Source organism: Oryx dammah, unplaced genomic scaffold (assembly GCF_014754425.2).
Source record: "Oryx dammah isolate SB20612 unplaced genomic scaffold, SCBI_Odam_1.1 HiC_scaffold_12, whole genome shotgun sequence".
NCBI classification, from domain to species: domain Eukaryota; kingdom Metazoa; phylum Chordata; class Mammalia; order Artiodactyla; family Bovidae; genus Oryx; species Oryx dammah.
The window spans coordinates 69,975,128-70,002,806 of record NW_024070196.1 but is presented as its reverse complement, the minus strand read 5'-3'; the positions used below and the strand labels follow the sequence as shown (position 1 = coordinate 70,002,806).

Here is a 27,679-nt window from a genome sequence, read left to right as displayed (position 1 = left end):
TCGAGCATAAACCCTGCTGCCAGTCCACCACCCCCGGCCCAGGCCTGCCTGCAGCTGCAGAGGAGCCCCGGGGCCACAACATCCCCCTCCCGCCCCCGGCCCCCCCTCCCCCCCCACCCCACCCCCGCCGTCAGAGGGGCTGGTCGACCCTCTGGGCAGGTGAGGGGAGCTACCCCTCCCCTGTGAGCTCACCCCTGGGAAATGGGGCTCCGGCCATCTCCAGGTGGGGGAGGGGAAGGAGGGACGGCTGGGTGTCACACCGGGTGGGGCGGGGAACTTCTCCTGGAGGAGGTGGGGGCTGCTCATGAGCAGCTTAGGGGGTCGAGAAGGTTTACAGCCCGGAGGGGATGGAGCTGTGGTCTCCGCAGAGTGAGGCCATGGTGGATTCTGGAAGCGCTCTGGTCCAACATGACTGTGTTTGCAGTAACTTGTGTGTGTGTGTGTCTAACAGCGCTCACGTGTGGTCCCATGCGAATGAATGCCTAGCACAGTCTATCCAGGTCTCAGATCCCATTCTGAGCTCCTAAGACAGCGCCCAATGTCAGAGATGAACACACCACGACCTCCCTAAGCAGATTCTCGGCTTGCGCTCACGGAACGCATCAACCAAAACGGGCACTTGGGCCTGAGATGGTGCTGGGCTCCGTGGTGGGCTGAGTCCTAAGGGGTCGCAGAGGGCAGAGCTGGGCTGGTCAGCTGGGGGCCTCCTGACACGCAAGCCGGAGGAGGGCGACCTGGGGGTGGGGTGCTGTGAGATGCGTGCCCAGCGTGGGGGGCTTGCCGGTCCCCTGAAGAAAGTGACAGGGAGGCCTGGGGGAGGGGCAGAGGGCCATGGCCTTGGAAAGGTCGAGGCAGGGGGAGTCTTGGCTGTGACGACTGGGAATCACCAGGGTGGGGTTTCAGCCACGCATGATGTCAGGGGGGTCATCATCTAAGTGGACAGAGGGCCGCTTGAGCAAGAGCAGCTTCCAGATGTGATTGCTGAGCACCCAGGGGAAGGAGCCGAGATACTGTCCTGGGGCCTTGGCAACCAAAGAGTGTGAGACGTGGACCATCAGAGCTGGACACGGTCCACACAGGGGAGGAAGCATGGCGGCTGACGGGGAGGGTGGACAGAGTTCCACTCCTGCCGTGGCCCCATCCCCTGTTCTAGAATGTTCTCTGGGGAATTCTGGGTGACAGTGAAATCATCCCTCCCCAAACCCCCAAGCCTCTGCCCTCCCTCCTGATTCCCAAAGGCTAAGAGGATTTGTTTCCTTTGAGGATGATTGAGCTCAGGACACCAAATGTATCAACAAAAATGAGCAGAGAACATTCATTTCTGAATGACAATGAGGACATTTTATTGAGAGCTGATTGCGTGCAGGAGGAAGGGCTAGGGGGAGCCAGGGTGGGAGGGTAGAACTTTCCAGGGTGGGGGCCCAGGGCCCTAAGAACACTCTGAGGGCTTCACTGTCTTTGTCACGGTGCTCCCCTCGTGCGTGACCTCGCAGCTGTAACTGCTTTTAGATTTCCACTCGCTGCCCGTCAGGGTCAGGTAGCTGCTGGCCGCGTACTTGCTGTTGCTCTGTTTGGAGGCCTGGGTGGTCTTCACGTTCTGACTGATGGTGCTGCCATCTGCCTTCCAGACCACGGTCACGCTACCCGGGTAGAAGTCGCTGATGAGACACACCACGGTGGCCTTGTTGACACTGAGCTCCTCCGTGGAAGGCGGGAACAGGGTGACCGAGGGTGCGGACTTGGGCTGACCTGCAAAGTGGGGGAGGGGAAGAAGATCACAGTCAGGGGTCTGGTGCCTGTCATGGGAGCCTCTGAGTCTGTGTCACAGTGGGACACAGGATCCTTTGAGAGCCCAGCAGGACCCCGAGTCCAGGCACCACTGTGAGCCAGAGGGTCTGTGCCACGGAAGGTGGGTGGGTTTTCTCAGGCACCTCCCCATCTTCCTGGGAAAGCCTGAGCCTGGACCCCTGACAGTGCTGTCCTGAGACCCCCTGGGTCTTGGTTTCCCACACAGACATCTGACCCTCACTCTCCTTGCCTGCCCGTCTGATGGTTGATGGGGGTCTGCCTGGGGCTGTCTGTCTGTCCCCATGAGTGGATGATGTGGCCTCCCTGGCCTCCTGTGAGTCAGTCCAGGTATATTTTGAGCTGACATGTCTGTTCGCGCCTTTGCCCGAAGGAGTCTGTTGGTCTCCCAGTTAGTCTGTGTCCCTTGGAGCCTCTGTGCTGGGTCGAGGGAGAGCCTGTCTGCCTGTCCTCGGACCCCCCATCTGCAGATCTGAGTTCAGGTTCCTCTCTGATTCTTCTTGGGTCTGGAGGTTTCCTACCCTGGTACCTGTCTCTCTGCTTCCTCAGGGACTCCTGCTTCTGAGGACTGTGTCCTGCAGACGCAGGAGTCCGTGTCCCCCGCGTCCTGACCTCCTATCCCCTTCCCCAGTTCTGAGTCCATCACCTTCTCGTCCCCCGTCTTCCCTCTTGCAGTTTCCCTGGGTCCCTGGCCCGCCCAGGATCCGCGCGGCAGCCCCCTGGAGGCCTGGGGGAGCCCCTCCACCTCTGCCAAGTCCCCGACCCGCTCCCTAGGCCCACGGCCCCCAGGCTGTCCTGACGCTCTGACTTGGGTCCCCAGCCCTGAGGGTTCTGGGTCCCTCTGATGTCTCCCCTGGCCCCTCATCTGTAGTCCAGTTCCCTCTTCCGCATGAGATAGGGACCCCAAGTGACCCTCAGAGACAAAGCTGGGTCAACTTAGAGCCCAGACTGGGGGTTGGGGGCACAGAGGAGAGCGAGGTCCGGGAGCCAGACAGACAAGTCAGTAGGTCAGCCTGCTCATTCCCCTGCCTCTGGGGTCAGAGGGGAGGCTCTGATGGCGACCTCAGTGACAAGTAGGACAAGCCTGGGGTCAGGGGAAGGGAAGAGGTCAGGGCCCCAGAGGTGGGTCCTGGTTGAAGGCTTGACCACAGGCTGACACTGGGCCCAGAAAAGAGCAAAGTGACAGAAAATCCAAACCTTGGGGAAAGAAGAGGGAGAGAAAGGAGGAGGGAGACTCACCCAGTACGGTCAGTCTGGTCCCGCCGCCGAAAACACCACACAGTGACACAGGCTTGCACAAAAACCCCTCCCTGGGAGGGCCCGCCCCGCCCCGCCCCCCCCCCCCTCATACCTGTGCGCTGGAAAAAGGGGGGGCCCCCCCCCCCGCCCCCCCCCCCCCCCCCGCAGCAGATGACAGGACACGGGCCCCCGTGCCGGGCTGCAGGAGCCTTGGACAGGCAGGCTCCCTGAGCAGGTCTGCGTGTTGGACGGTCTTCCCACCAGGCGGCCAGGGGTGGGAATGGAATAATAGGGGGGCGGGGGCCTTCACCGCCCCAAGAGCGAAGTACCCCGGAGGAGAAAGCCACTTCTCTTCTCTGTGGAGTTGGCAGCAGCCTGACCCCCTGGTGAGAGCACAGGCTGAGGGCGGGGGCGTCCCCATCCCCCTCATGGACACGGCTGGAATGGATTTGCCGTGACCGTCTTCCATCTGACCCTAACTGGGGCTCCAGGGGCTCACCCCCAGTTCCCCGGGGTTCTCCTGGCTTCAAACGGGCATCTCTAGTGAGGCTTGGGCTGGTTGCTGTCCAAGTCCGGCCTCTGTCTGCAGAGAGGACTGCACAGTGTCCTGGCCAGCCCTCAGGGTCTCATCTGAAGTTTGGAGGCATCTGAGAGCATCTTATTCAGAACAGAGATGTGAGCAGGCCCCTCGCTGTGGTCCTGAGACAGCATCTCTTTAAAGAGAATCAGGCTGCTGGGCTACATGGGCCATCCCAGGCCTGAGTCGGGCCAGGCACCAGAGGGCCCTGGAACACACGGTTCCCACAGAACGCAGGAAGTTGTGAGGTCTCCTGTGCCTGAGCAGGAAGACCTGGGGCCACCAGCAGAGGCTGCCCTGGACAAAGGTGGGAACTCCAGCACCAAGAGAGTATAACCAAGACGGATTCAAACATCGCCTGCATGTACCCTAGACTTCCCCGCGATACGATGAACTGTTGGCCTTCAGAAGATGGCAGAGACCACTCATTGTTTTGTAAAAGTGCTCCACTAAAGGACAGAAATAAGATCGGGAAGCTACTCCTGGAGAAGTGAAGAGCATCTGAGGGGCCTCCTTTTGTGGACCAATTACTGCTTTCACTCCTGGAGAAGGAAATGGCAACCCATTCCAGTAGCTTTGCCTGGAAAATCCCATGGGTAGAGGAGCCTGGTAGGCTATAGTCCATGGAGTCGCAAAGAGTCAGACAGGACTGAGCGACTTCACTTGCTTTCACTTACTGCTTTCAATAGAGCGAGGAGGACAGAACTACAACTGCCCCTGGCTTCCCATCCCACCTGAGGGACCTGGGATTGGAGCGTCCAAGGAAGATAAGTTGGCTAATGACCTATGATCCCAAAAGGGCCCTGTGGGGGGAAATGGCCAACTGTCCTAGCACTGCCTGTGGCCAAAATATCCCCCAGAACCCTGCTAGCCCTTTCTAGCTAGAGCCACTTTGCAGGCACATAAAGCAGTGGGAAGTTCCCAGGTCCAGCTTGAGGTGGGGGGCTGGGGGCTACACCCCAACCGTGGGGGAGCCCAGCACCAGCAACCTCACTTTTGCAGCCTCTTTCAGCTAGAAAAAGCCAGAGCGATTTGGGAGAGACTGAAGGACCCACCAGGCCCCAGACATACCCACCAATCAAAGGGTCAAGACTTCCCAACCCTCGTGGAAAGAACACAAAATACACCAAACCAAACGGCGCCCAAAACACAACCAAGTACCTAGGAGGCACCTGGAAAGATGGTCAACATCACTAATTATTAGAGAAGTGCAAATCAAGACCACAGCGAGGCCCCACCTCCAAGTGGTCAGGACGGCCATCTCCAAAATGCCTACGAAGAGTGCGTGCTGGAGAGGGTGTGAAGAGAAGGGAGCACTCTTGTACTGCTTGCAGGAATGTCGACTGGTACAGCCGCTAGGGAGAAGAGGATGAAGGCTCCTTAAAATCCAAAAATAGAGCTACCGTATATGATCCAGCAAGCCCACCACTGGGCATGCACCCCGAGAAAACCACAGTTCAAGGAGACACATGTGCTCCAGTGTGCCCTGCAGCGCTGTTTGCAGTAGCCGGGGTGTGGAAGCAGCTTAAATGTCCGTCGACAGATGAATGGATAGTGAAGATGTGGTGGGTACGTGCAAGGGAACATGAGTCTCCCATAAAGAACGAAGCAAGGCCATGTGCAGACATGGACGGACCCGGAGCTGGTCATACGGAGTGAAGTCAGACAGCAAAAGTCAGATAGCCTTCGATACGGCTTAAATGTGGAATCTAAGAAAGTGGTTCAAAGGAACTGATTTACAAGACAGAAATGAAGTCACAGATGTAGAAAACAAAATTATGGTTCCCAAGGGGGACAGAAGGGAGGGATAAACTGGAAGATTGAGACTGACACACATACGCTGCTCTTACAAAGTCTGTATACAAAGTAGACGGCTAATGAGAAGCTACTATGCAGCACGGAGAGCGCCAGTCAGTCCTCTGTGATGACCCGGATGGAGAGAGAATCTAACAAAGTGTGGGCACACGTGTGTGTGTAGACATCTGACTCACTTTGTTGTGCAGTAGAAACTTATCCAACCCTGTAAGTCAACCACAGCTCAATAGAAATGAGTGAACCCAGGGTTTTCTTGGTGGTCCAGTGGTTAAGAATCCGCCTGCCGGTGCAGGAGAATGGGTTTGATCTTCCCTGATCTGAGAAGGTCCCACGGGCCTCGGAGCGCCTGCGTCCTCACACCACAGCTGTTGAGCCTGGGCTCTAGAGCCTGCGCTCTGCAACAGGAGGGGCCCCTGGAACGGGAGGCCTGCACACTGCGAGGACAGGGCAGCCGTGCTCGCTGCAGCCAGAGAAAGAGCTGGAGAAGCAGTGAGGACCCAGCAGCAGGTTCCCGTGAGAACCAAGTCCACCCGGACGGACCTGGCTTCAGACGCCTGCGGGAGGCCCCGCTCCCCACCAGGGCCCCAGCCTGCCCTGTGTGTCTCAGTCTCACCTGGGACCCTCCTCATTTCTCCCCGATCCCCAGAGCCATCCCCTGCCCCCTTCACAGGCCCTTGGCCCTTCCCGGGGAGACGGGCTGTGTGGGAGGGCAAGCCTGCCCCCAGGAGCCTGCACCGCTGACCATGTCCTGCTCTGCGTCACCACTCCCCGGGCACTCAGGGCGCCCTGGTGCCTGGGGATGGGTTGGAGTGATGACAAGTGGATGGACTCTCAGGTCACACCTGTCCCTTCCCTAAGGAACTGACCCTTAACCCCGACACCAGCCCAGACCCAGAAAGCACTTCAGACATGTCGGTTGATAAATGAGAAGGTCTTTATTCAGGAGAAGCAGGAACAAGGAGGAAGGAGAGGCCTCTGGTCTGAGCCGACCTGGGCGGGGGCTCAGGGGTCCATGGAGAGCTGGGGGAGGGGTGTGGGCCAGAGGGCCCCCGAGGGTGGGGGCCCAGAGCCCTAAGAACACTCTGAGGGCTTCACTGTCTTCGTCACGGTTTTCCCCTCGTGCGTGACCTCGCAGCTGTAACTGCTGTTAGATTTCCACTCGCTGCCCGTCAGGGTCAGGTAGCTGCTGGCTGCGTACTTGCTGTTGCTCTGCTTGGAGGCCCGGGTGGTCTCTACGTTCCGAGTGATGGTGCTGCCATCTGCCTTCCAGGCCACGGTCACGCTACCCAGGTAGAAGTCGCTGATGAGACACACCACGGTGGCCTTGTTGGCACTGAGCTCCTCCATGGAGGGCGGGAACAGGGTGCCGAGGGTGCGGACTTGGGCCGACTTGTGTGGACAGAGGAGGGGGTGTAAGACGCTGGGGAGGTTCTGATCTTGTCCTCACTGTAGTCCTGCTTGCCTTCTCTGTGGCCCCCCACCCCTTGCACTCAGCCCCTGGGCTGCAGGCAGCCCCTCAGAAGCCGTTGCACATCACTCTCCCAAGTGACCGGCCAAGCGTGGCCTCAGAGTCCCCACTGCGACCAGGGCAGCTCTCCTCCGTCCTCCTGGCCCCGGGAGTCTGTGTCTGCTCTTGGCCCTGACCCCTTGAGCCCTCAGCCCCTGCCAGACCCTTCCGTGACTTTCCGTGCCTCCTCCGTGAACCTGGGACCCCAGCCCACCTGCCAGGACAGTCCTGATGGGCTGCGTGGGGGCAGGCACGCCAGGGGCACGTGCGGAGCCGGGCCTGGGCCTCCCTCTCCTCGCCCAGCCCAGCCTCAGCTCTCCCGGCCAGAGCCTGGGGCTCCTCTGAGGCCCTGCCCGTCTCCCTGTCCCCGCTGCCTGAGTGTAGGGCCCCTCACCTCGGCTGCCTTCAGGGGACGGTGCCCCCACACAGCACCTCCGACGACCCTGATTTTGTGGGGGTCAGAGCCCTGTTCATCATCTTCTAAGTCTAACGCCCGCTTCGAGGCGAGCGGAGGCCGACCCTCGGGCAGGTGTGACCCCAGGGGATCAGGGCTCCCGGATGGAGGAGTTTCTGCCCCAGGGGACCTGCTCCTTTCTGACAACTGTCCCGAGAGCCTCCGGTCAGCTTGCCAGAGACCCCTCTCTCTCTGCCCTCCAGGGGCCTCCCTCAGGCTGCCCTCTGTGTCCCTGGGGGCTGGTCATAGCCCCCAGTGAGCCCCCAAGTTCCTGTCTGGCCCTCTCGGCTGGGGCATGGAGCTCACAGCCCAGAGCCCAGGGCTTAGAGACGCCCCTAGTCAGCACCAGCCTCTGGTCCGCACCCCAGCATCTGCCCCACAGGAGGGGAACGAGTCCCCTCATTCCTGGACCAGACACCAGTCCCGGTGCCCGGACTGGCCCCGTCGGACGGTCGGCCTCTGGAGGCTCCTGCTGTTACCCCAAGACCAACCTGCCTCCCGTCCCGGCCCCACGGAGAAAGGTGGGGATCGGCCCTTAAGGCCAGCGGGACAGAGAGGAAGCCGCCCCCAAAGCAAGAGAAGTGACTTTCCCGAGAGAGCAGAGGGTGAGACAGGCTGGGGAAGGGGTGAGAGACACTTACCTAGGACGGTGAGCTGGGTCCCGCCGCCTAAAATGAAGCACTGTGACTGAGCCTCAGACCAAAACCCGCCGGGCCAGCACCTGGGGCCTGTCCCTGGGGGGCTGGGCCAGGTGGGAAGCTGCTGGGCATGACGGGCGCGGGACTGCAGCTGGTGGGGCTGAGGGGTGTTGTGGAGCCAGTCTTCCAGAGGCCAGGGCACCGCGGGTGGGCTCATGTCCTGGAGGTGCCCCGTGCCCTGCCCCCTGGCCGAGGCAGCAGCCACACATGCCTTGGGGTCGCTCAGTGCCCCCTCACTCGGAGCCTGTCCTGGCCACCACTGACGCCTCAGTGCTGATGGAGACACGGAGCGCCCGGCCTGCGTGGTGCGGCAGAGGAGTACCGGGCTGGCTCCGACCTGCCCGGCCACTCCTGGCCTCACTGTAAGGCCACTGGGTGTTCCTTCCCCACAATTCCTCACAGTCCAGCCAGGTAGCCTCCTTCCTGGGACTGTGGATACTGGGCTATTCCTCAGGCCCCAAGTGGGGGACCCCTGCCCTGCTTCTCCTTCTCCACCCGTGGAGACGCAGCTCAGCTTGTTGCCTTTGATGAACTTTCTCTGCTATCAGATCACTGTCTTTCTGTACATCTGTTTGTCCATCCATCCATCCATCCGTCATCCAACATCCCTCCTTCCATCCATCATCCATCCATCTGTCCATCATGCATCTGTCTGTCCAACAATGGCCATCAAGCGCCCGTCTGCCAAGCCCTGTTTCACACGCTGGGACTTGGTGGGGGGAGCCCTCCCCCTCCCACCCCCATCCCTCCCTGAAACTTCTGAGGTCAAGTCTAACGAGGTCCCGTCCCGTCAAGTCTGAGGCCCCTGCAGCTCCCAGTGCTCCTCCACCCTCTCTGCTTCTGACCCACACTGTGCACTTGGAGAACTGCCCAGGGCTCCTGCATCCCTACTTCCTGCCTGACCTCTTTTTTCGGCTCTGGATTTATACACATTCTGCCTTCTGGATGTGTCTCTGCTTGAGTGTCCCACAGGCACCTCAGACTCAGCATCTTCCATCTAAACTGCTCCCAAGTCCTTGCAGACCTGGTCCCCCGCATTATTCTCAGTTCAGTAGATTTCTCCGCAGGCCAGAGGCCTGGACTCATCCCATAACGCTTGCCCCTCATTGAGTCAGCCTCTGTGTCCTACCATAACAAAACATACCTTTAAAAATCTCAGAAAAACAAAAAAGCACCCAGATTGCACTGTCAGAGTTTATGCTGACAAGAATCCTCAGACCTTGCCAAATCTGATATTATCTCCCTACGCAGTGAATCTAAGCAAGAAGGTAACCAGTACTGCATTGGGTCCAGCATTCTTTTAATTCAGCAATGGAACTTTTGGGTCATGGTTGTATTTAAGGTATGCACATACGATTTTTGAAACAAAATTTAACAGGACAGCAATGTAAATTCAGCACTTATTTCTGATTAAAGAGAGCAAATATCCAGCCTTTTACTAAGTTAATTAACTAAAGAAATATCCTCAACTTAATGAACGGTATCTCCTGAAACTTACAGCATGCTTCACATTTAAAAGCAAAACCATTTTAGAGGCCAGGGTTCCCACGCTTACTTTTATTATTTAACATATTCTACAGATTCAAGCCCATGAAATGAGATGGGGGGAAGAGTGTGAGTGTTAGGAAAAATGAGATAAAATTGGTTTTTGCAGGTGATGGGCTAGTTTACTTAAAAAAAACAAAAACAAGCTCAAGATGAACTGAAGGACTATTAGAACCGGTACAAGAGTTAACCTGTGATCGAATACAAGCAGGCTGGGCAAAACTCAGCAGGTGTCCTTCTGTACAGGCGGCAACCGTTGAGAATGCGAAATGGCGGAAGCACTGACAAGCTCGGTAACAGCTCTATTAAAAGCCCTAGGAATAAACTTAACACGGGATGTCCAAGATCTGTGAGGATAAAATATAGCACAACCTAGTGAACGGACGCAGCAGCAAAGACATCAATTCCCCTCAAGTGAACCCAGGTACTCCATGAAATTACAAGCACAACATCAAAGGAATAACTTTGGACCTTCCTGGTGGTCCGGTGGCTGAGACTCCAAGCTCCCATTGCAGGGGGCCTGGGTTCGACCCCTGCTCAGGAAACTAGAACTCACGTGCTGCAACTAAGAGTCTGTAAGTCGAAACTAAAGGTCCAGAGTGCCGCAGCTCAGACCCGGCGCAGCCAAATAAATAAACATTTTTTAAAAAGTCAGTGAGCCAGTTCTAAAGTCCAACAGTAAGAATAATTGTGGAGTTCAGTTCAGTTCATTTGCTCAATCACCTCCGACTCTTTGCGACCCCACGGACTGCAGCACGTCAGGCTTCCCTGTCCACCACCAACTCCCAGAGCTTACTTAAACTCACGTCCACTGAGTCGGTGATGCCATCCAACCATCTCATCTCAATGGTCGAGAACAGACACAAATATTTGGATTGAGAATAACACCAGTGGGATTGTTCTCTAGCACCAACACACAGTGTAAAGCTACCATCATTAAAACCTGGTGGAAGGGATGCGTGGAGTGATGGTTAGAGCCACAGAGAGGATGTGATAAGTCGGTAATTCAGCATTTGATGAAGTTGTGTTTGTATTCAACAAATACAGGACGACTGGTTTCCCATTTGGAAAATATATAGGGATACATTTCTACCAACACAAAAATAAATTTCAGGCTAAGTAAAAACAAACACCAAGACAATAGAAGTACCTGAATTTAAAAAAAAAAATCAAAATAGAAATGTCTTTCCTATGCTCACCACAGATCACAAACACCATAAAGAAAAACAACTACCCTGACACGTAAAAATTAAAAAGGATTAATGTTGAAAGACCCCACAGATGAAATTGGAAAACAGATCAGGGAAGCATATTTACCACATACATACTTAACGAGGGGTTACTCTCCCAAATGGATGAAGAGTTTCTATCAACCTTAAAGTACAACCAACCGAACAAAAAATAAGCCAGACAAAATGACAACCAGTGCGTCCACAGAAGACATAAAATCAATCAATAAAAATATGAACGGAAAATAAATGTCACCAACAAGCAAATAAACAAACGGCAAACAGTTTTGTTCTCATTTTTGCTCTTCAGACGCACAAAATAAAAAAAGATCCAAACGTCACATTATTGGCGAGAATGGAGAGGAAAAATCACTGTCATTCACTGCAGGGAACGGAAGCCGGAACAGACTTCTGGGAGGACCGTTGGCATAGCCTGTGAAAATTTCAAAGCCTGTTCTCTCTGACCCAGCACCCCATTTTTAGGCATCTTTCTGGGGAGATAAAGTGTGCAAAGTACAGGCACATAGCTACGCATGAGGGGGTTTCCACGTAGCATCTCTTGTAATTTACGTTTTTTAGTGGAAACACCCTAAATGTCCATTAATAGGCAAATGATTAAAGACACGCTCCTTCTTCCAAACTTTGAATTCATACAGAGCCATTCAGAGAACATGGGGGATTCATGTAGGCTGGTATAGAAAACCTCAACAGACTGTTTAAAAAGACAGTTGCAGGCTCATAGGCAGAGTATAAGTCTGTTTTGAAAAATACAACCCCAGCACCATTAGTTGTGTGTGTGTGTTTTCAGGGACACACATGCCTAGGAGGAAGGCCAGACGTGTACAGACCCATGTGACATTGTCTCTTACTGGAGAATGGGTTTTAGGGTAAGACGTGCGGTTGGTGAGCAGAAACCCTCAATGTTTACTTTATACGCTTCTGTGCTCAATCTTTTTTAAAAGCACATATTATTCTGGTATTAAAAAGTATTGTAGAAGATAAAATCACATATATATATTCTTGTGAACATTTTCATAACTATTTTTTATAGTTTATAATAATTATATAATATTTGTGTTATAATTATACAATTTAACTTTATAATTTTATAAAATTATAAAGCAAAAATTAAAAATATCTGGCTAGAGACACATTATTGTCATAGTTCTATATTTTCTGACAAGCTTTTGAAAGGGCACACATGCTTTAAAAACCCAATTTTAGAAATATCGTTTTGGAAGTTTGTGTTGATTCCTTACGATGGACGTTCCATGCTGTGTTTCATCACACCCTTTCTGTTGGAGATTTAGGTTATTTCCGGCTTTCTCCCGTCATTAATAAGCTGAGTTTCTGGCTTGTAAACCTTTGGTCACATCTTTTTGATTGTTCCCCCACCCCAAGATGAATTCCTAAAAGCAGAATTACACAATGTAAAGAAATAGGCTTTCTTTTATGACTTGCTGCATATTGCCAAAAAGGGTGTACGGTTTAGATTTTTGTAGCCGGTTCATGACAGAGCCTGTTCCTCCCGACAGCCCTCTGACGACGTCACTGTAAATTCGCCTGTGGATTCCAGAGGCGATCTCGGTGTCTGGTCACCGAGGACCGTCCCCCCACTCTCCATCACCTTTTCACAGTTCTCCATCCTCTAGCCTGACCTCACACTGGTCTCTGACCTGAAACAATTTTTCCATAGCACGAACTGGACTCTGACAGCCCCACACGTAAATCCCTCAATACCTGCCCTGGGTCCCAGGATAAAGGAGGGGTGGACAAGACCCCCGTTCTGTACCCCGCTCTCCCCAGCTCTGGAAGCTCCCTGCGTGGCTGTGCACCCCTCTGTCCTCCTCGGCCTCCCTACTCCCTTTGCCTGGAGCACCCCCATCCCAGGTTAGCGCCCCATACCTGGGCGTGACCCCTTGGTTCGGGCTTGGCCCCATTAGACACTTAGGAACCTCGCTGAGGAGCTGACCTCCTTGGGGGAGACCGAGCCAAGCCCTTGCTTCCTTCTCTGGACGCCTTGCAGACTTGCCCCTTCTCTTGGACCATTTTCTTAAAACACAGGACACTCTGGTGCCTGTCTAGTCCCAGGATTTCTACAGTCCTGGGATTGGGCCCGTGTGCTGTGTGATCTTGGGCAGCTTGCCTCCCCTCTCTGGACCTCTGTCCCCGCCTGTAAGAAGGGGAGGAAGGCAGACCTGCCTTGTGGCTGCTGCCCCTCAAAATGATCAGTGCCTCCTGGGCACGCCCTGCCCCGTTGCGCTGTGTCTGCCCTGCTCAGAGGGCGGGGGTGAGGCAAGTGCGACACCAGCCGTGTGTGCAAAATCTCAGGGCGCCAAAAGCTCCACGAGATAAATAGTATTTCAATACAATATTAAAAAATAAAAACCAACACAAACAAAGGCGCACCGGGCCCGTGTCAGCACTCTAAGTACAGCCACCGTCTGCCCAGGCTCCTTCTCTCCAGCTGGTTTTCTCTTCTCGTTCCCCGCCCCTGCGGTCATTCACCCCTGGGTCCCATCGAAGGGAAGCCCCGCTTCCCTGCACCACGACCCCCTCTCCCCGGCCCTTACCTGCCCCACAGGCTCCACGGGCTCTTTCCTGCCGGGGCTTCCATGCGGGGGGCCGTGCTCTGAGGCGCCGCCGTCGGGGGCAGCAGGCCGTGGGCGCCCACTGCCAGGCCCAGCAGGATGAGAGGCCAGGGCTGCCTGGGGACACCGCGCTGACCCCTGGGGGCCTCACGGGCCCCCTGGCCTGGCCTGGGCCTCATGTGTGCTGGTGTGGGCTCCTCCTTGGAGGGGGTCTAAAGTGCCCCCGCTTCCCCTTGCTGGCAGGGGCCGTCCCGGCGCACCCCATCCCAAGGGGCCTGTCCTCTGCCTGGGCCTTCTGCCCTCAGGTCCCAGGGCTGGTACTGGGGGGCCTCTCCCGGGGGCCTCTGCCAACTGCTCTGCTCTGGTTCCAGGACTCAAGGGCTTCTCACTAAAGCCCGCCCACCAGCCCCACCCCACCCCTGGGGCCTGGTTCGGCACACCAGCTCTGTTCCGCTTCTCTGCTCTGGGAGACTGTCTCAGGTCCTGGAGAGGCCATGGAGGGCTAGGGTCCCAGTGCTGTCAGGACTCTGGGTGTAGGAAGAACCCCACGTGGCAGAACCCCTCCAGCTTGCCAGCTGCTTCAGTTCTGTCAGTCACTCAGTCGGGTCCGACTCTGTGACCCCATGGACCGCAGCACACCAGGATTCTCTGTCCATTGCCGACTCCAGAGCTTGCTCAAACTCATGTCCATTGAGTCAGTGATGCCATCCAACCATCTCACCCTCTGTCACTCCCTTCTCCTCCTGCCTTCAATCTTTCCCAGCATCAGGATCTTTTCCAGTGAGTCAGTTCTTCGCATCAGGTGGCCAAAGGATTGGAGTTTCAGCTTCAGCATCAGTCCTTCCCATGAACACTCAGGACTGATATCCTTTAGGATGGACTGGTTGGATCTCCTTGCAGTCCAAGGGACTCTCAAGAGTCTTCTCCAACATCACAGTTCAAAAGCATCAATTCTTCGGCTCTCAGCTTTCTTTATGGTCCAACTCTCACATCCATACATGACTCCTGGAAAAACCATCACTTTGACGAGATGGACCTTTGTGATCCAGTTGCTTGGGTCCACTTAAGTCCACCTCTGCAGCCCTCCCGGTTCTCTGTTTCAGCAACTCTGGGGAAGAGTCCAAAGGGACTTTTCCAGAAGGGACCTTTCAGACATGTCTGGCCCTCATATTTTGAGGCTGATACTCCTTAACGTTCCTGCTACATTTGGTGAAAATCAGTGCAGCCTGTTCCATGGGATGTGGTACCAGACACACAGCCTGGGACTTCAGTTCCTTTCCATAGATCGATGCTGGGAGACAGTGTCTGTGGATCTCTGTGCTTCTGCACGTCTCAGGGGCAAAGGCACGGATCGTCTTTGGTATGGATTGTCTTTGGACGTTTGTGGAATGAGAAACCCTGGAAGGTAGAGCTGGTGTCTCCCTCCAGAGCTGAATGTGCTTACTGTCCAGCATAACAGACTTGGGGTCCCCCAGCTTGGACACGCAGGTGTCTCCTGGCTCCTTTGCATCACCCTGTCGGGCTCAGAGAACCACTGCTTGGATGATGCTTGTGGTCCGACCGCCGCTCTGGCGGAGTGACAAGCTGGCCTTTGTCTCCAGCCCAGCGTCTTGGGTCTGCCCGCACCAGGGCAATTGCGACAGCGTCACGGTTTAGCTGGCAGGCGGGATGACACAGCTCTTAATAATGACAATAACAACGGTGATGAAGGGGGCAGGAGGGGGCAAAGTGGATGGTGGTGATCAGAGCCTCACGGTTTAGCTGGCAGGCGGGATGACCTCCCAGACCCTCCACAGCTCTCGATAATGACAATAACGATGGTGATAAGTGGGGCAGAAGGGGGCGAATGGATGGCAGTGATCAGAACCTCACGGTCTGACCAAACTCATAAAGCAGTTTTGGACGAACCCCAGGCTGCCTGGTCCAGTGCTGAGGCTGGACTGTGCGTGCGGGCACACACACACACACACACACACACATCCCTGGCCTTGGACACTGGCCAGCACTGAACAGCAATGGGGTGCGAGTGCCCTAACAGCTGCCGTGCAGGTATGGGGAGCCCCTAGGGGCCCGATCTAGCCCGCCTTCTCCCTACCGTGGTGTTTCGCTCACCCAGCCTGGGACCTGCACTCCTTGCATCTTGGGGGCTGGGTTCCCCGCCTACCCCCGAGGTCCCAGGCAGAAGCTGCTTCGTCCCAGCACCCCCGGGCGGCTGTGACACCCCCCCACTGCCCAGGGCCTGGAGGCTGCGGTGGTCCCCGGGACAGCCCCGGGTTTCGGGGAGAAAAAGGGACTGTCCCTGAACTCAGCGGGTGACTCCCGCTGCCACCCTTCCCCCACCCTGCACCTGCCCAGGCCTCTGTGGGGACTCCACCACCGACCACTTCCTCTTGTGGGGGCTGCGGTCGGAAATCGGAGTCTGGCTAGACCCTGGGGGACCCTCGGGGGATGGACAGGGCCTTCCCAGCCCTTGCAGCTGCAGCTCTGGCCACTGTACTCAGGCCTGCCCTACACCCTGCCTGGGCTGAGCACGGCTTAGAACTGGATTCCAGCTGGCTCAGAGATGTCTGGGTCCAGCGGCCCTGCTCGGTGGGCCCCCTTCCCAAGGTCTCTTGCTCCTCTGTGCCCCTGCCCCTGCCCACCTCCCCTGGAGTGGAGGAGTGTGTTGTGTCCAGGCACCTCTGTCTGCTCCTGCCTGCTCTCCACCCCGCAGGCCCCAGAGACCCTGCCTGCAGCCACTATAGATTCCTGTCTCCCTGGCCCAGGCCCCTCCCAGCTCCCCACTTCCCTCCTCCCTAAACTCAAGCTTGGTGGATCCTTCTCTTAAGCGCTTCACTGTTGGGGCTTGGAACGTTTGCGGGGGAGCCGGGGGACAAAAGGTTGTCTGGAGGTGTGACCAGGTTTCTGGAATCAGGGTCTGGCTCTGTGGTGTCTGAGCCCCCTCTGAGGGATCCCGGGGAACCCTGAAGACCCCGGCTCCTCTGGTGATCCTAGGGGTGCAGAAGCTTCCCCCACCCCGAGCTCTCTTTCAGCAAATGGGGAGAGAATCCTGTGGCTTCTGGAGACGTCGCAGACTCCCCCGCCTGGCAGTCCCTTCTGCGGAGGAGCGAACAGAGGCGCAGAGAGGGAGAGTTTCTTTCCTACGACACACAGCAACTTGATGTAAAGACAATATCCGGGGACTTAGCGGCACCAGACGGAAGCCCGGGAGGACCAGGCTTTCTGGGACATGGGACTGGGCTGGGGCCCAACCTGGAACCTGGGGGCTCTGGGAGATTTCCCTCCCTTAAATAGATGGGGAAACAGTGGCAACAGTGGCAGACTTTATTTTCTTGGGTTCCAAAATTACTGCCGATGGTGATTGCAGCCATGAAATTAAAAGACGCTTACTCCTTGGAAGAAAAGATATGACCAACCTAGACAGCATATTAAAAAGCAGAGACATAACTTTGCCAACAAAGTTCCTTCTAGTCAAGGCTATGGTTTATGGTTTTTCCAGTAGTCACACATGGATGTGAGAGTTAGACTATAAAGAGAGCTGAGTGCCGAAGAATGGATGCTTTTGAACTGTGATGTTGGGGAAGACTCTTGAGGGGACTGCAAGGAGATCCACCCAGTCCATCCTAAAGGAGATCAGCCCTGAATATTCATGGGAAGGACTGACGCTGAAGCTGAAACTCCAATCCTTTGGCCACCTGATGCAAAGAGCTGACTCATCGGAAAAGACCCTGATGCTGGGAAAGATTGAAGGCGGGAGGAGAAGGGGATGACAGAGGATGAGATGGTTGGATGGCATCACCGACTCAACAGACATGAGTCTGAATAAGCTCTGGGAGTTGGTGATGGACAGGAGGCCTGGTGTGCTGCAGTCCATGGCGTGACAAAGAGTCGGATACGACTGAGCGACTGAACTGAGCTGAACAGAGGGGACGGGCCCGGGAGCGGGCAGCAGAAACCAGCTGTAGAGGGAGGCACTGCCCAGAAAGTGTGGAGATCAGACCCAGGACAGGGGAGACCTGGGGGCAGGGGTGGGGGGTAGGGGAGTGGGGGGTGGGGTGGGAGGTGAGGTAGGCGGCCCCAGTGGAGGAGTTGGTGGGGGGAGGGGGCAGGGGCTGGACTCCGTCTTCCTGGCACCCCTGGAACTCCTGGAACCCCAACCAGTCCTAGGGTGGGGGGTGCTTAAGGTGAGTCACATCAGTGCATGTCCGAGCCTGACTTCACTTACTATTTCGATGCTTTATTCATCCGGATTGGGCGGGGGGCGGGCAAGAGCTTAGTTTCAATTCTAAAACCTATTGCATCAAATATTTCTCTCTCTCTCTCTTTTTTCTTTTTTAAATTTGGCCATGTCTTGTGACTTGTGGGATCTTAGTTCCCCGACCAGGGATTGAACCGGTGCCCTTGGCAGTGAAAGTGCAGAGTCCTAACCACTGGATTGCCAGGGAGGTCCCGAAATATTATTTACCTTGATGACTGAGTTTGGGGACACTTCCTGGGCCAGCAGCGCCTGCCTCTCCTGGCCTGGTGGGTTTATATTAATATCTGGTGGGTAGCACTTATTTTCCAGGTCCTTTCCGAAGGTTTGGACTGACACCCGGGAAGGGCACCCTCCTGTCATGAGGAGACCCTGCTTTGGCAGCTGGTGGTTTTGCAGCAGCTGCTGCTCCCTTAACTGTCACTCTGGCAACTGTCAGCTCGGTGAGTCCTCCTGGGACCCTGGGACGGTGGTTCAGACGGACACGTTCTCACATCCTTGTTCCGTGCATGGGAAATGCTTCACCAGATGGCTAATGATGCCAAGGTGATTTATATCTGATTCTTACTTCATTATTTCTAAACACCGAACACCTAAACACCCTGATGTTTATTTCTCACTATCCATGGCAGCCAACAGGATCTGTTGCTAATTCAAGAATGATAAGTAGCCTGGTGACTTATCTTGTTTTTAAAGAGCTTTTATAAATGTAGGTAAAGTTAACGTTGATTTCACTAGACAGACACATTGTTTAATTTTCAGTGATTTTATGATATTCCTCAAAAGGCACACTAATATGTTTGTTTGTACGGACGCAGTGGGAAGGCTTCTAACAGAATTTGGTTGGAATGGGACGTTTGGCAGGGAGGACTAGCTTTGTTAGATCGTACGATTAGACTCTTTCATCGATTGAATGATTCAAGTCGGCAGCCTCAAGCTTGGGAGGAAGCATTCACTGAAAGCAGCAGTCCTTTTTGGCTCCAGGGACAAGGGTGGGAGGTGGTTTCAGGCCGGTTCAAGTAAACTGCATTTATTGCGCAGCTCATTTCTATTAATACTGCGTCAGCTCCACCTCAGATCTCAGGCGTTAGATCTTAGAGGCTGGGGACCCTTGACTTAGAGCGCGTAAGACGCAAGCGTTTTCCTCATAAGATACCCGATTGGCAAAGATGCATGAAATTGACTAGTGCGGGCATGCTAAGTCGTGTCCGACTCTTGTGACCCCATTGACTGTAGCCCGCCAGGCTTTTCTGTCCGGAAGATTTTCCAGGCAAGAATACTGGAGTGGGGTGCCATTTCCTCCTCCAAGGGATCTTCCCAACCCAGGGATGGAACCGATGTCTCTCGTCTTGTCTGCATTGGCAGTTGGGTTCTTTACCCAACTGTGCCTCCTGGGAAGCACTGAGATGACAGATATTTAAAATTTCCTCAGTCTTTAAAACTGCGTCTTCTACAAGGGGCCTCTAAAGTGAAGATTTAAGCAGGAAGCTCTGCTTGAGCTTTCTTGGTATTCACCCCTGAAACAGAGAAAGTGAACAAGTGACCGGGTGACGCCTCTCAGCAGGTGGTTTCTTGAAAAGCTGCCTCTGGGGTGGGGCCAGCCTGCGGGGATTTCCCCCAGTGGATGGGACAGTGAACTCTCCTCTCAGATGGTCCGGAGGTGCATCGAATGGGTCCCTCTCGAATCCTCTGGAGGTCAGATGCTGTCCAATGCTTTGCGATCTGCAAAATCAAAAGAGAATGAATTGGAGCTGTCAGCTGATAAATCGTTCAGAGAAACAATTTCTGACCATCCAGCATGAATCATTTTTGGCACCTAGCCAGGAAGGAGTTCATAGCCGGGAGTGACACTCTATTGCAAAACTCCTATTTGTGGAACTGAAGTTTCTCCACGTTTGTTGTAGAAACGAAAGCCAGAACAGCATTGTTGACCACGCTGGACCTACTTCTTTCTAGAGGTAAAGAAAGAAAGAAGGAAAGCGAAGTCGCTCAATCGTGTCTGACTCTTTGTGACCCCATGGACTCCTCCAGGGAGCCCTGCCAGGCTCCTCCAGGCCAGAACACTGGAGCGGGTAGCTGTTCCCTTCTTCAGGAGATTTTCCGAACCCAGGGATCGAACCCAGGTCTCCCGCATTGTGGGCAGATTCTTTATCAACTGAGCCACAGGGGAAGCCCCTAGAGGTAAAAGTAAATTGTACCAATGATGGATCCATGAACCAACACTAGTTGATAATTATTTGTAAGGATTCCAGGACGTCCCTGGTGGTACAGTGGGTAAGAATCTGCCGGCCAGTGTGGATCTGATCCCTGGTCGGGAAGGGCCCACCTGCCACCGAGCAAGAGAGCCCACAGGCCGCACCCGCTGAGCCCGAGCGCCTGGGGCTGTGCTGCAAGACAGGCTGTGCCCCACGACAAGAGGCGATCCCGCAGCGAGAAACCAGGCCGTGCTGCATGACAAGAGGCGACCCCTCAGCGAGAAGCCAGGCTGTGCTGCACGAAAGACACGACTCCACAGCGAGAAACCAGAGAGAGGCCCGCTGGTCACGGGTAGAGAACACCCATCCAGTGACAAAGACCCAGGGCCACCAAAAATTAAAAATAAGTAAATAAACTGTAAAAAAAAGATTTCAATACATTTATGTTGTTTGAGTCAAACTCTGCTACTAATAGGGTAATAATTCAAGGTAGGAGAAAATTTTTAGCCCTTAAAATCACGGTGCCATTGAACGTTTTAAATGAATGTACATGTTCTGACAGAGATGTATGGCAGGATACTGAACGAGATTCTTGGGTATGAAAACTCACGAGCAGAAGTCCATCTGCTCCGTCTGCGTCTCTACTCCTGCCCTGGAAACAGGGGCATCTGTGCTATTTTTCTAGATCCCACAAGTATGCATTAATGCGCGATATTTGGTTTTCCTTTCTGACTTGCTTCACTCTGGGTGACAGAATCTAGGTGCACCCACATCTCTACCAGTGACCCTATTCCGTTCCTTTTAATAGGTGAGTAATACTACACGGCATGTGTGTACCACGTCTTTAAAAAATATATTAAAATTTTCTCTTTCTGTTTTGCTTTCTAAATGATGAAAGTGTCACAACACACTTAGAGGAGACTTGGAAAATACAGAGCAAGTTTGCATATAATTCCACTATATATTAGAGTTACTTTTTTAAGTAGATAAATTAAGATTTTTAGTTGGAGTTTCAACATCAAGCTCTCAAGAATTAATAGAATGAGTATACAGAGAAGTAGAAGGATAGTGTAGAGCTGAAAAGCACTATGAACCAATTCAACATCATTAAGGTTTATACAATTTTCCCACAACAGTAGAATCCAAATTCTGTTCAATTTCCCATAGACTATAAACTAGGAGACAAGGGCACATAGCCAGGGACACAAAACAGGTGCAAAAGTTTACTGGGTTAAAGGTACTGAAATCATACAGAGTCTGTTCTTTTATCACTGTGGAAATAGGTTAGAAATCAATACAAAAGATATTTGAAAATAACCCACATATTTTGTAGTGCAATGTGACATATATCAAGAGAGATCTTTGAGTTAACCATTGAAACCCTCAATAAAATCAGAAGACTGAAAAAACACAGAGGGTGATTGCAGAGAAGAAAACATTTAAATGAGAAGTTAAGATCAAAATGAGCAATTAACATCAAAGATACTTAAAAAAATCTCATGTATTTGGAAATGAAATGTCCACTTTTAAATGATGGGTGTATCTAAGAAGCCATAGCATGGAAAGTTAGAGAATATTTGTAACAGAATAAAAATGACAAGAGAATTTACCAGAAGTTGTTGCAAGCAGCTGAAGCTGCTCCACGCATCACGCCTTCTTTACTCATTCTGTCAGTGGGCATTTAGGCTGTCTCCATGTCCTGGCTACTGTCAACAGAGCAGCTTTGGGGACACCAAGGGGAAGGGGAGGGTGGGGTGGGTTGGGAGAGGAGGCCTGACACATATACGCTGCCTTCAATGAAACAGGTAGCTAGTGGGAGCCTGCTGCAAAACACAGGAAGCTCGGCGCGGCGCTCTGTAACGACCAGGACCGTGGGACGCGTGAGGTGGGAGGAGGCGCCAGAGGGAGGGGATATATGCATGGCCTCTGCCTTTTGAAAAGCTGCTTCAGTCCCGTCCAGCTCTTTGTGACCCTATGGACTCTAGCCTGTCAAGCTCCTCTGTCCATGGGATTCTCAAGGCAAGAAGTCGGTTGCCATGCCCTCCTCAGGACAGTTCAGTTCAGTTCAATTCACTTGCTCAGTCGTGTCCGACTCTTTGCGACCCCATGGATCACAGCACGCCAGGCCTCCCTGTCCATCACCAACTCCGTGAGTTCTCAAACTTATGTCCATCATGTCGGTGATGCAATCCAGCCATCTCATTCTCTGTCAGCCCCTTCTCCTCCTGCCCCCAATCCTTCTCAGCATCAGGGTCTTTTCCAGGGAGTTAATTCTTCGCGTGATGTGGCCAAAGTATTGGAGTTTCAGCTTCAGCATCAGTCCTTCCAATGAACACCCAGGACTGATCTCCTTTAGGATGGACTGTTTGGATCTCTTTGCAGTCCAAGGGACTCTCAAGAGTCTTCTCCAACATCACAGTTCAAAAGCATCAATTCTTCAGCATTCAGCTTTCTTCACAGTCCAAGTCTCACATCCATACATGACCACTGGAAAAACCATAGCCTTGACTAGACGGACCTTTGTTGGCAAAGGTATGTCTTTGCTTTCCAATGTGCTATAACTTTCCTTCCAAGCAGTAAGCATCTTTTAATTTCATGGCTGCAGTCACCATCTGCAGTGATTTTGGAGCCCACCAAAATAAAGTCTGACACTGTTTCCACTGTTTCCCCATCTATTTCCCATGAAGTGATGGGACCAGATGCCATGATTTTCATTTTCTGAATGTTGAGCTTTAAGCCAACTTTTTCACTCTCTTCTTTCACTCTCATCAAGAGGCTTTTTAGCTCCTCTTCACTTTCTGCCATAAGGGTGGTGTCATCTGCATATCTGAGGTTATTGATATTTCTCCCGTCAAACTTGATTCCAGCTTGTGCTTCTTCTAGCCCAGCATTTCTCATGATGTACTCTGCATATAAGTTAAATAAGCAGATTGACAATATACAGCCTTGAGATACTCCTTTTCCTATTTGGAACCAGTCTGTTGTTCCATGTCCAGTTCTAACTGTTGCTTCCTGACCTGCATATAGATCTCTCAAGAGGCAGGTCAGGTGGTCTGGTATTCTCTTCTCTTTCAGAATTTTCCACAGTTGATTGCGATTCATACAGTCAAAGGCTTTGGCATAGTCAATCAAGCAGAAATAAATGTTTTTCTGGAACTCTCTTGCTTTTTTGATCATCCAGCGGATGTTGGCAATTTGATCTCTGGTTCCTCTGCCTTTTCTAAACCAGCTTGAACATCTGGGAGTTCATAGTTCACATATTGCTGAAGCCTGGCTTGGAGAATTTTGAGCATTATTTTACTAGCATGTGAGATGAGTGCAATTGTGCGGGAGTTTGAGCATTCTTTGGCATTGCCTTTCTTTGGGATTGGAATGAAAACTGACCTTTTCCAGTCCTGTGGCCACTGCTGAGTTTTCCAAATTTGCTGGCATATTGAGTGCAGCACTTTCACAGAATCATCTTTTAGGATTTGAAATAGTCCCAGTGGAATTCCATCACCTCCACTAGCTTTGTTCGTAGTGATGCTTTCTAAGGCCCACTTGACTTCACATTCCAGGATGTCTGGCTCTAGGTGAGTGATCACACCATCGTGATTATCTGGGTCATGAAGCTCTTTTTTGAACAGTTCTTCTGTGTATTCTTGCCACCTCTTCTTAATATCTTCTGCTTCTGTTAGGTCCACACCATTTCTGTCCTTTATCGAGCCCATCTTTGCATGAAATGTTCCCTTGGTATCTCTAATTTTTTTGAAGAGATCTCTAGTCTTCCCCATTCTGTTCTTTTCCTCTATTTCTTTGCATTGATCGCTGAAGAAGGCTTTCTTGTCTCTTCTTGCTATTCTTTGGAACTCTGCATTCAGATGCTTGTATCTTTCCTTTTCTCCTTTGCTTTTCAGTTCTCTTCTTTTCACAGCTATTTGTAAGGCCTCCCCAGACAGCCATTTTGCTTTTTTGCATTTCTTTTCCATGGGGATCGTCTTGATCCCTGTCTCCTGTACAATGTCACAAACCTCATTCCATAGTTCATCAGGCACTCTATCTATCAGATCTAGGCCCTTAAATCTATTTCTCACTTCCACTCTATAATCATAAGGGATTTGATTTAGGTCATACCTGAATGGTCTAGCGGTTTTCCTTACTTTCTTCAATTTAAGTCTGAATTTGGTAATAAGGAGTTCATGATCTGAGCCACAGTCAGCTCCCGGTCTTGTTTTTGCTAACTGTATAGAGCTTCTCCATCTTTGGCTGCAAAGAATATAATCCATCTGATTTCAGTGTTGACCATCTGGTGTTGTCCATGGGTAGAGTCTTCTCTTGTTTTGTTGGAAGAGGGTGTTTGCTATGACCAGTGCATTTTCTTGGCAAAACTCTATTAGTCTTTGCCCTGCTTCATTCCACCTTCCAAGGCCAAATTTGGCTGTTACTCCAGGTGTTTCTTGACTTCCTACTTTTGCATTCCAGTCCCCTATAATGAAAAGGACATCTTTTTTGGGTGTTGGTTCTAAAAGGTCTTGTAGGTCTTCATAGAACCGTTCAGCTTCAGCTTCTTCAGCATTACTGGTTGGGGCATAGACTTGGATTACTGTGATACTGAATGGTTTGCCTTGGAGACGAACAGAGATCATTCTGTCGTTTTTGAGATTGCATCCAAGTACTGCATTTCAGACTCTTCTGTTGACCATGATGGCTACTCCATTTCTTCTGAGGGATTCCTGCCCACAGTAGTAGATATAATGGTCATCTGAGTTAAATTCACCCATTCCAGTCCATTTTAGTTCTCTGATTCCTAGAATGTCGACATTCACTCTTGCCATCTCCTGTTTGACCACTTCCAATTTGCCTTGATTCATGGACCTGACATTCCAGGTTCCTATGCAATATTGCTCTTTACAGCATCAACTCTTGCTTCTATCGCCAGTCACATCCACAGCTGGGTATTGTTTTTGCTTTGGCTCCATCCCTTCATTCTTTCTGGAGTTATTTCTCCACTGATCTCCAGTAGCATATTTGGCACTACTGACCTGCGGAGTTCCTCTTTCAGTATCCTTTCATGTGGCCTTTTCATACTGTTCATGGGGCTCTCAAGGCAAGAATACTGAAGTGGCTTGCCATTCCCTTCTCCAGTGGACCACATTGAGTCAGACCTCTCCACCATGACCCGCCTGTCTTGGGTTGCCCCATGGGCATGGCTTAGTTTCAATAAGTTAGACAAGGCTGTGGTCTGTGTGATCGGATTGACTAGTTTTCTGTGATTATGGTTTGTGTGTCTGCCCTCTGACACCCTCTCGCAACACCTACCATCTTACTTGGGTTTGTCTTACCTTGGACGTGGGGTATCTCCTCACGGCCGCCCCTCCTGACCTTGAACGTAGAGTAAGGCCTCTCAGCCCTCCTGTGCCCATGCAGCCGCCCCTCCTCAGGACATGTATAACTAATTCACATTGTTGTACAACAGAAACCAATTCAACATTGTAACGCAAATAGATTCCAATACAAAATTTAAAAAAAGAAAATACACGAGGAGACCAAAGGTAGTAAGAGATGTGGACTGAAAAGACGTCTAAGGAGCAGGAGAGAGGAACGTATGGAAGAAGTTTAAGGAGAGCGGTTAGCAAGTCATGATAATTTTTAGCTTCTGAGGAATGTGCGTAAAGGAGCGGTGTGAATATTTTGCAGAAGCTCTGATGAAAATGTTCGGATGTCAGGTTGCAAAGGGCAGGAGTCCTGGGGAGCCCAGTTCTTCGAGGGTTTGGGGTGATGGTGTGGGGGGTCGGGCTGCAGTCCTGCATCCTGCCCTCCCAGGGAGGCCCTGGGTCTCAGTGCTGGACGATCCGGTAGGTTGACCGGAATGGCCGCCTGACTCAGGGGCCAGCAGCGGCCACCAGTGACTGACAGTTTCCTGCCTGTTTCTGGAATCTTCCCAGCACTCCTGAGAGAAGCTGAGCATGGAGAGGGGGCGCAGCTGTCCTAGGACTCTGCCGGCATGGGGGACCCTCTGGCTCAAGGGTGCTGGTATGCCCCCAGGACTCGAGACCCAGTGTTCACTTGCCACTGCTCAGCAGGATGAACAGAGGCCCTGAGCACAGAAGGCACCAGGCCTCAGCGGGACTGCAGCTGCTCAGAGGAGGCCGGGGCGTGCGGGCCAGGCAGGGGGTTTGCGTCTCACTTGCCGTCTGCCTGGGTCACTGTGAGGATTATAGCTGCTGTCCCACAGCTGACGGTCATAGTCGGCCTCGTCCTTGGCCCGGGCCCTGCTGGTGGTCAGGGTGGCCGTGCTCCCCGAGTTGGCACCAGAGAACTGGTCAGGGACCCCTGCGGGTCGGTTACCGTCTCCATAGGTGACCAGCGCAGGGGCCTGGCCCGGCTTCTGCTGGTGCCACTGAACGTTTTCACCTCCAGCGCTGTTCCCCCTACACGTGATCCTGGCGCCTGTCCCGGGGACACTGACGCCGAGGGTGGCTGAGTCAGCTTGCAGGACAGGCGCCTGCAGGAGCGGAAAGGAGAGGCAGCTGGACATGAAGAGCCCAGGAACAGAAGCCCCTGCCTGACCCAGATTAAGTGCCTAAGAGTCTTTGGGACCCAGGGACAGCCTCCCCTCAGTCTCAGCCCCCGCCCCCTGGCTCATGGGCCTGGTGGACAGAGTCTCTGAGTAAAGGAGACTCCCCTTTCCCTGGCAGGCATAGCCCTCAGGGCTGACCCAGCAGTGAGCACAGAGTGGGGATTTCAGCCCCTCCACTTGCCCACCCTGCAGCAGCCCCAGGAGCCCCCTGCCCCCACGGGCAGATCCCACTGTGCTCAGAGTCAGGGCCAGGCCTGTCCCCAAGTCCTGGGCTGGGGTGGGTGGACCCTGGGGCTCACCTGTGCAGTGAGCCAGCAGGCCGAGGAGGAAGGGGGTCCAGGCCATGGTGGAGGCGCCCCGAGTCTGCTTGCCAGGCCCAGGCTGGGCAGGTCTCCTCCCAGGCCTGTCTTATCCCCTTGCTGCTGGGGATGCAAATCAGCCCGAGCTGGGGGTGGGGGTTGGGGGGGGCTGTTGCCCGCAGCCGTGGTGGGAGAGGCTCAGCCCAAGGACACGGGGGAGGGCCGCCCCGCACACTCCCCTCAGCCTGGGGAACACGGGAGTGGGGAGGGCCGCCCCGCACACTCCTCTCAGCCCAGGGCTCCTCCTGCACCTGCTGGTCTCAGGGTCTGGGGGGACAGCTGCACCCTAGTCTGGGTCCTGGCCCCACTCCTGGGAGAGAAGGCCTTGTCACTGAGAGCCCAGAGGTGGAGACTGTGTTTTTCAGGAAACCTGAGTCCTTTGCACCAAAGGATCCTGGGCCCTGCCGTGCACGTGGCCAGAGTCGCGGTGGAGACGTCGGGGTTTCCTGGAAGCCAAGTCCTTCCTCTGCTCCAGCCTGGCTCAGGGGAAGGACCTTAAGTTCACCCAGGACTTCGAAGTGTCTCGTCCTTCACTGTTTCTAGGTGACGTTCACGTGTGGGTCTGGTTCTAGCTCCCCCTCCAGAACTTTTAGTGGAAGGTTCTTCTGACCCGTCAGGTTCCCTGGGCGGTGACCCTCACCAGGCCCACACCACAGGTGACGCACGGCTGCAGGGCCAGCCCAGACACAGCTCCCGAGTGACAGAGCCACAGATAACATGCTCCTCTGCCAAGAGCACAGGCAGATCTTGCAGGGCCCCTGAGGTCCTGTAAGCGTCCACTCTTGCCCACGAGGTCCTGGGCAGCCGGTGGGTGCTGGCCCTCAGTATCGCCGTGCGTGGTCTGGGCCAT

General features: G+C 53.4%; 2 protein-coding genes and 1 gene segment (V, D, J or C); all 3 read right to left on the bottom strand.

Moving 5' to 3' along the window:
- Window positions 1-1,318: 1,318 nt before the first annotated feature.
- Window positions 1,319-27,679, bottom strand: LOC120871414 (immunoglobulin lambda-1 light chain-like). The gene is given in 6 exon segments (XM_040251304.1): window positions 1,319-1,749; window positions 3,046-3,080; window positions 26,100-26,340; window positions 26,343-26,395; window positions 26,770-26,915; window positions 27,470-27,679. Coding segments are annotated over 6 exon segments (1,005 nt in total). The 3' UTR covers window positions 1,319-1,429.
- Window positions 6,350-12,515, bottom strand: LOC120871622. The segment is given in 3 exon segments: window positions 6,350-6,827; window positions 8,040-8,091; window positions 12,470-12,515. Coding segments are annotated over 3 exon segments (417 nt in total).
- Window positions 12,946-13,731, bottom strand: LOC120871281 (immunoglobulin lambda-like polypeptide 1). The gene has a single exon (XM_040251162.1). The coding sequence runs from the start codon at window positions 13,638-13,640 to the stop codon at window positions 13,440-13,442; it is 201 nt and encodes a 66-aa protein (XP_040107096.1). The 5' UTR covers window positions 13,641-13,731; the 3' UTR covers window positions 12,946-13,439.

Bases quoted from the DNA above. Each gene is read 5' to 3' on its own strand.
- LOC120871281 (XM_040251162.1), bottom strand. From the start codon at position 13,640: ATGAGGCCCAGGCCAGGCCAGGGGGCCCGTGAGGCCCCCAGGGGTCAG.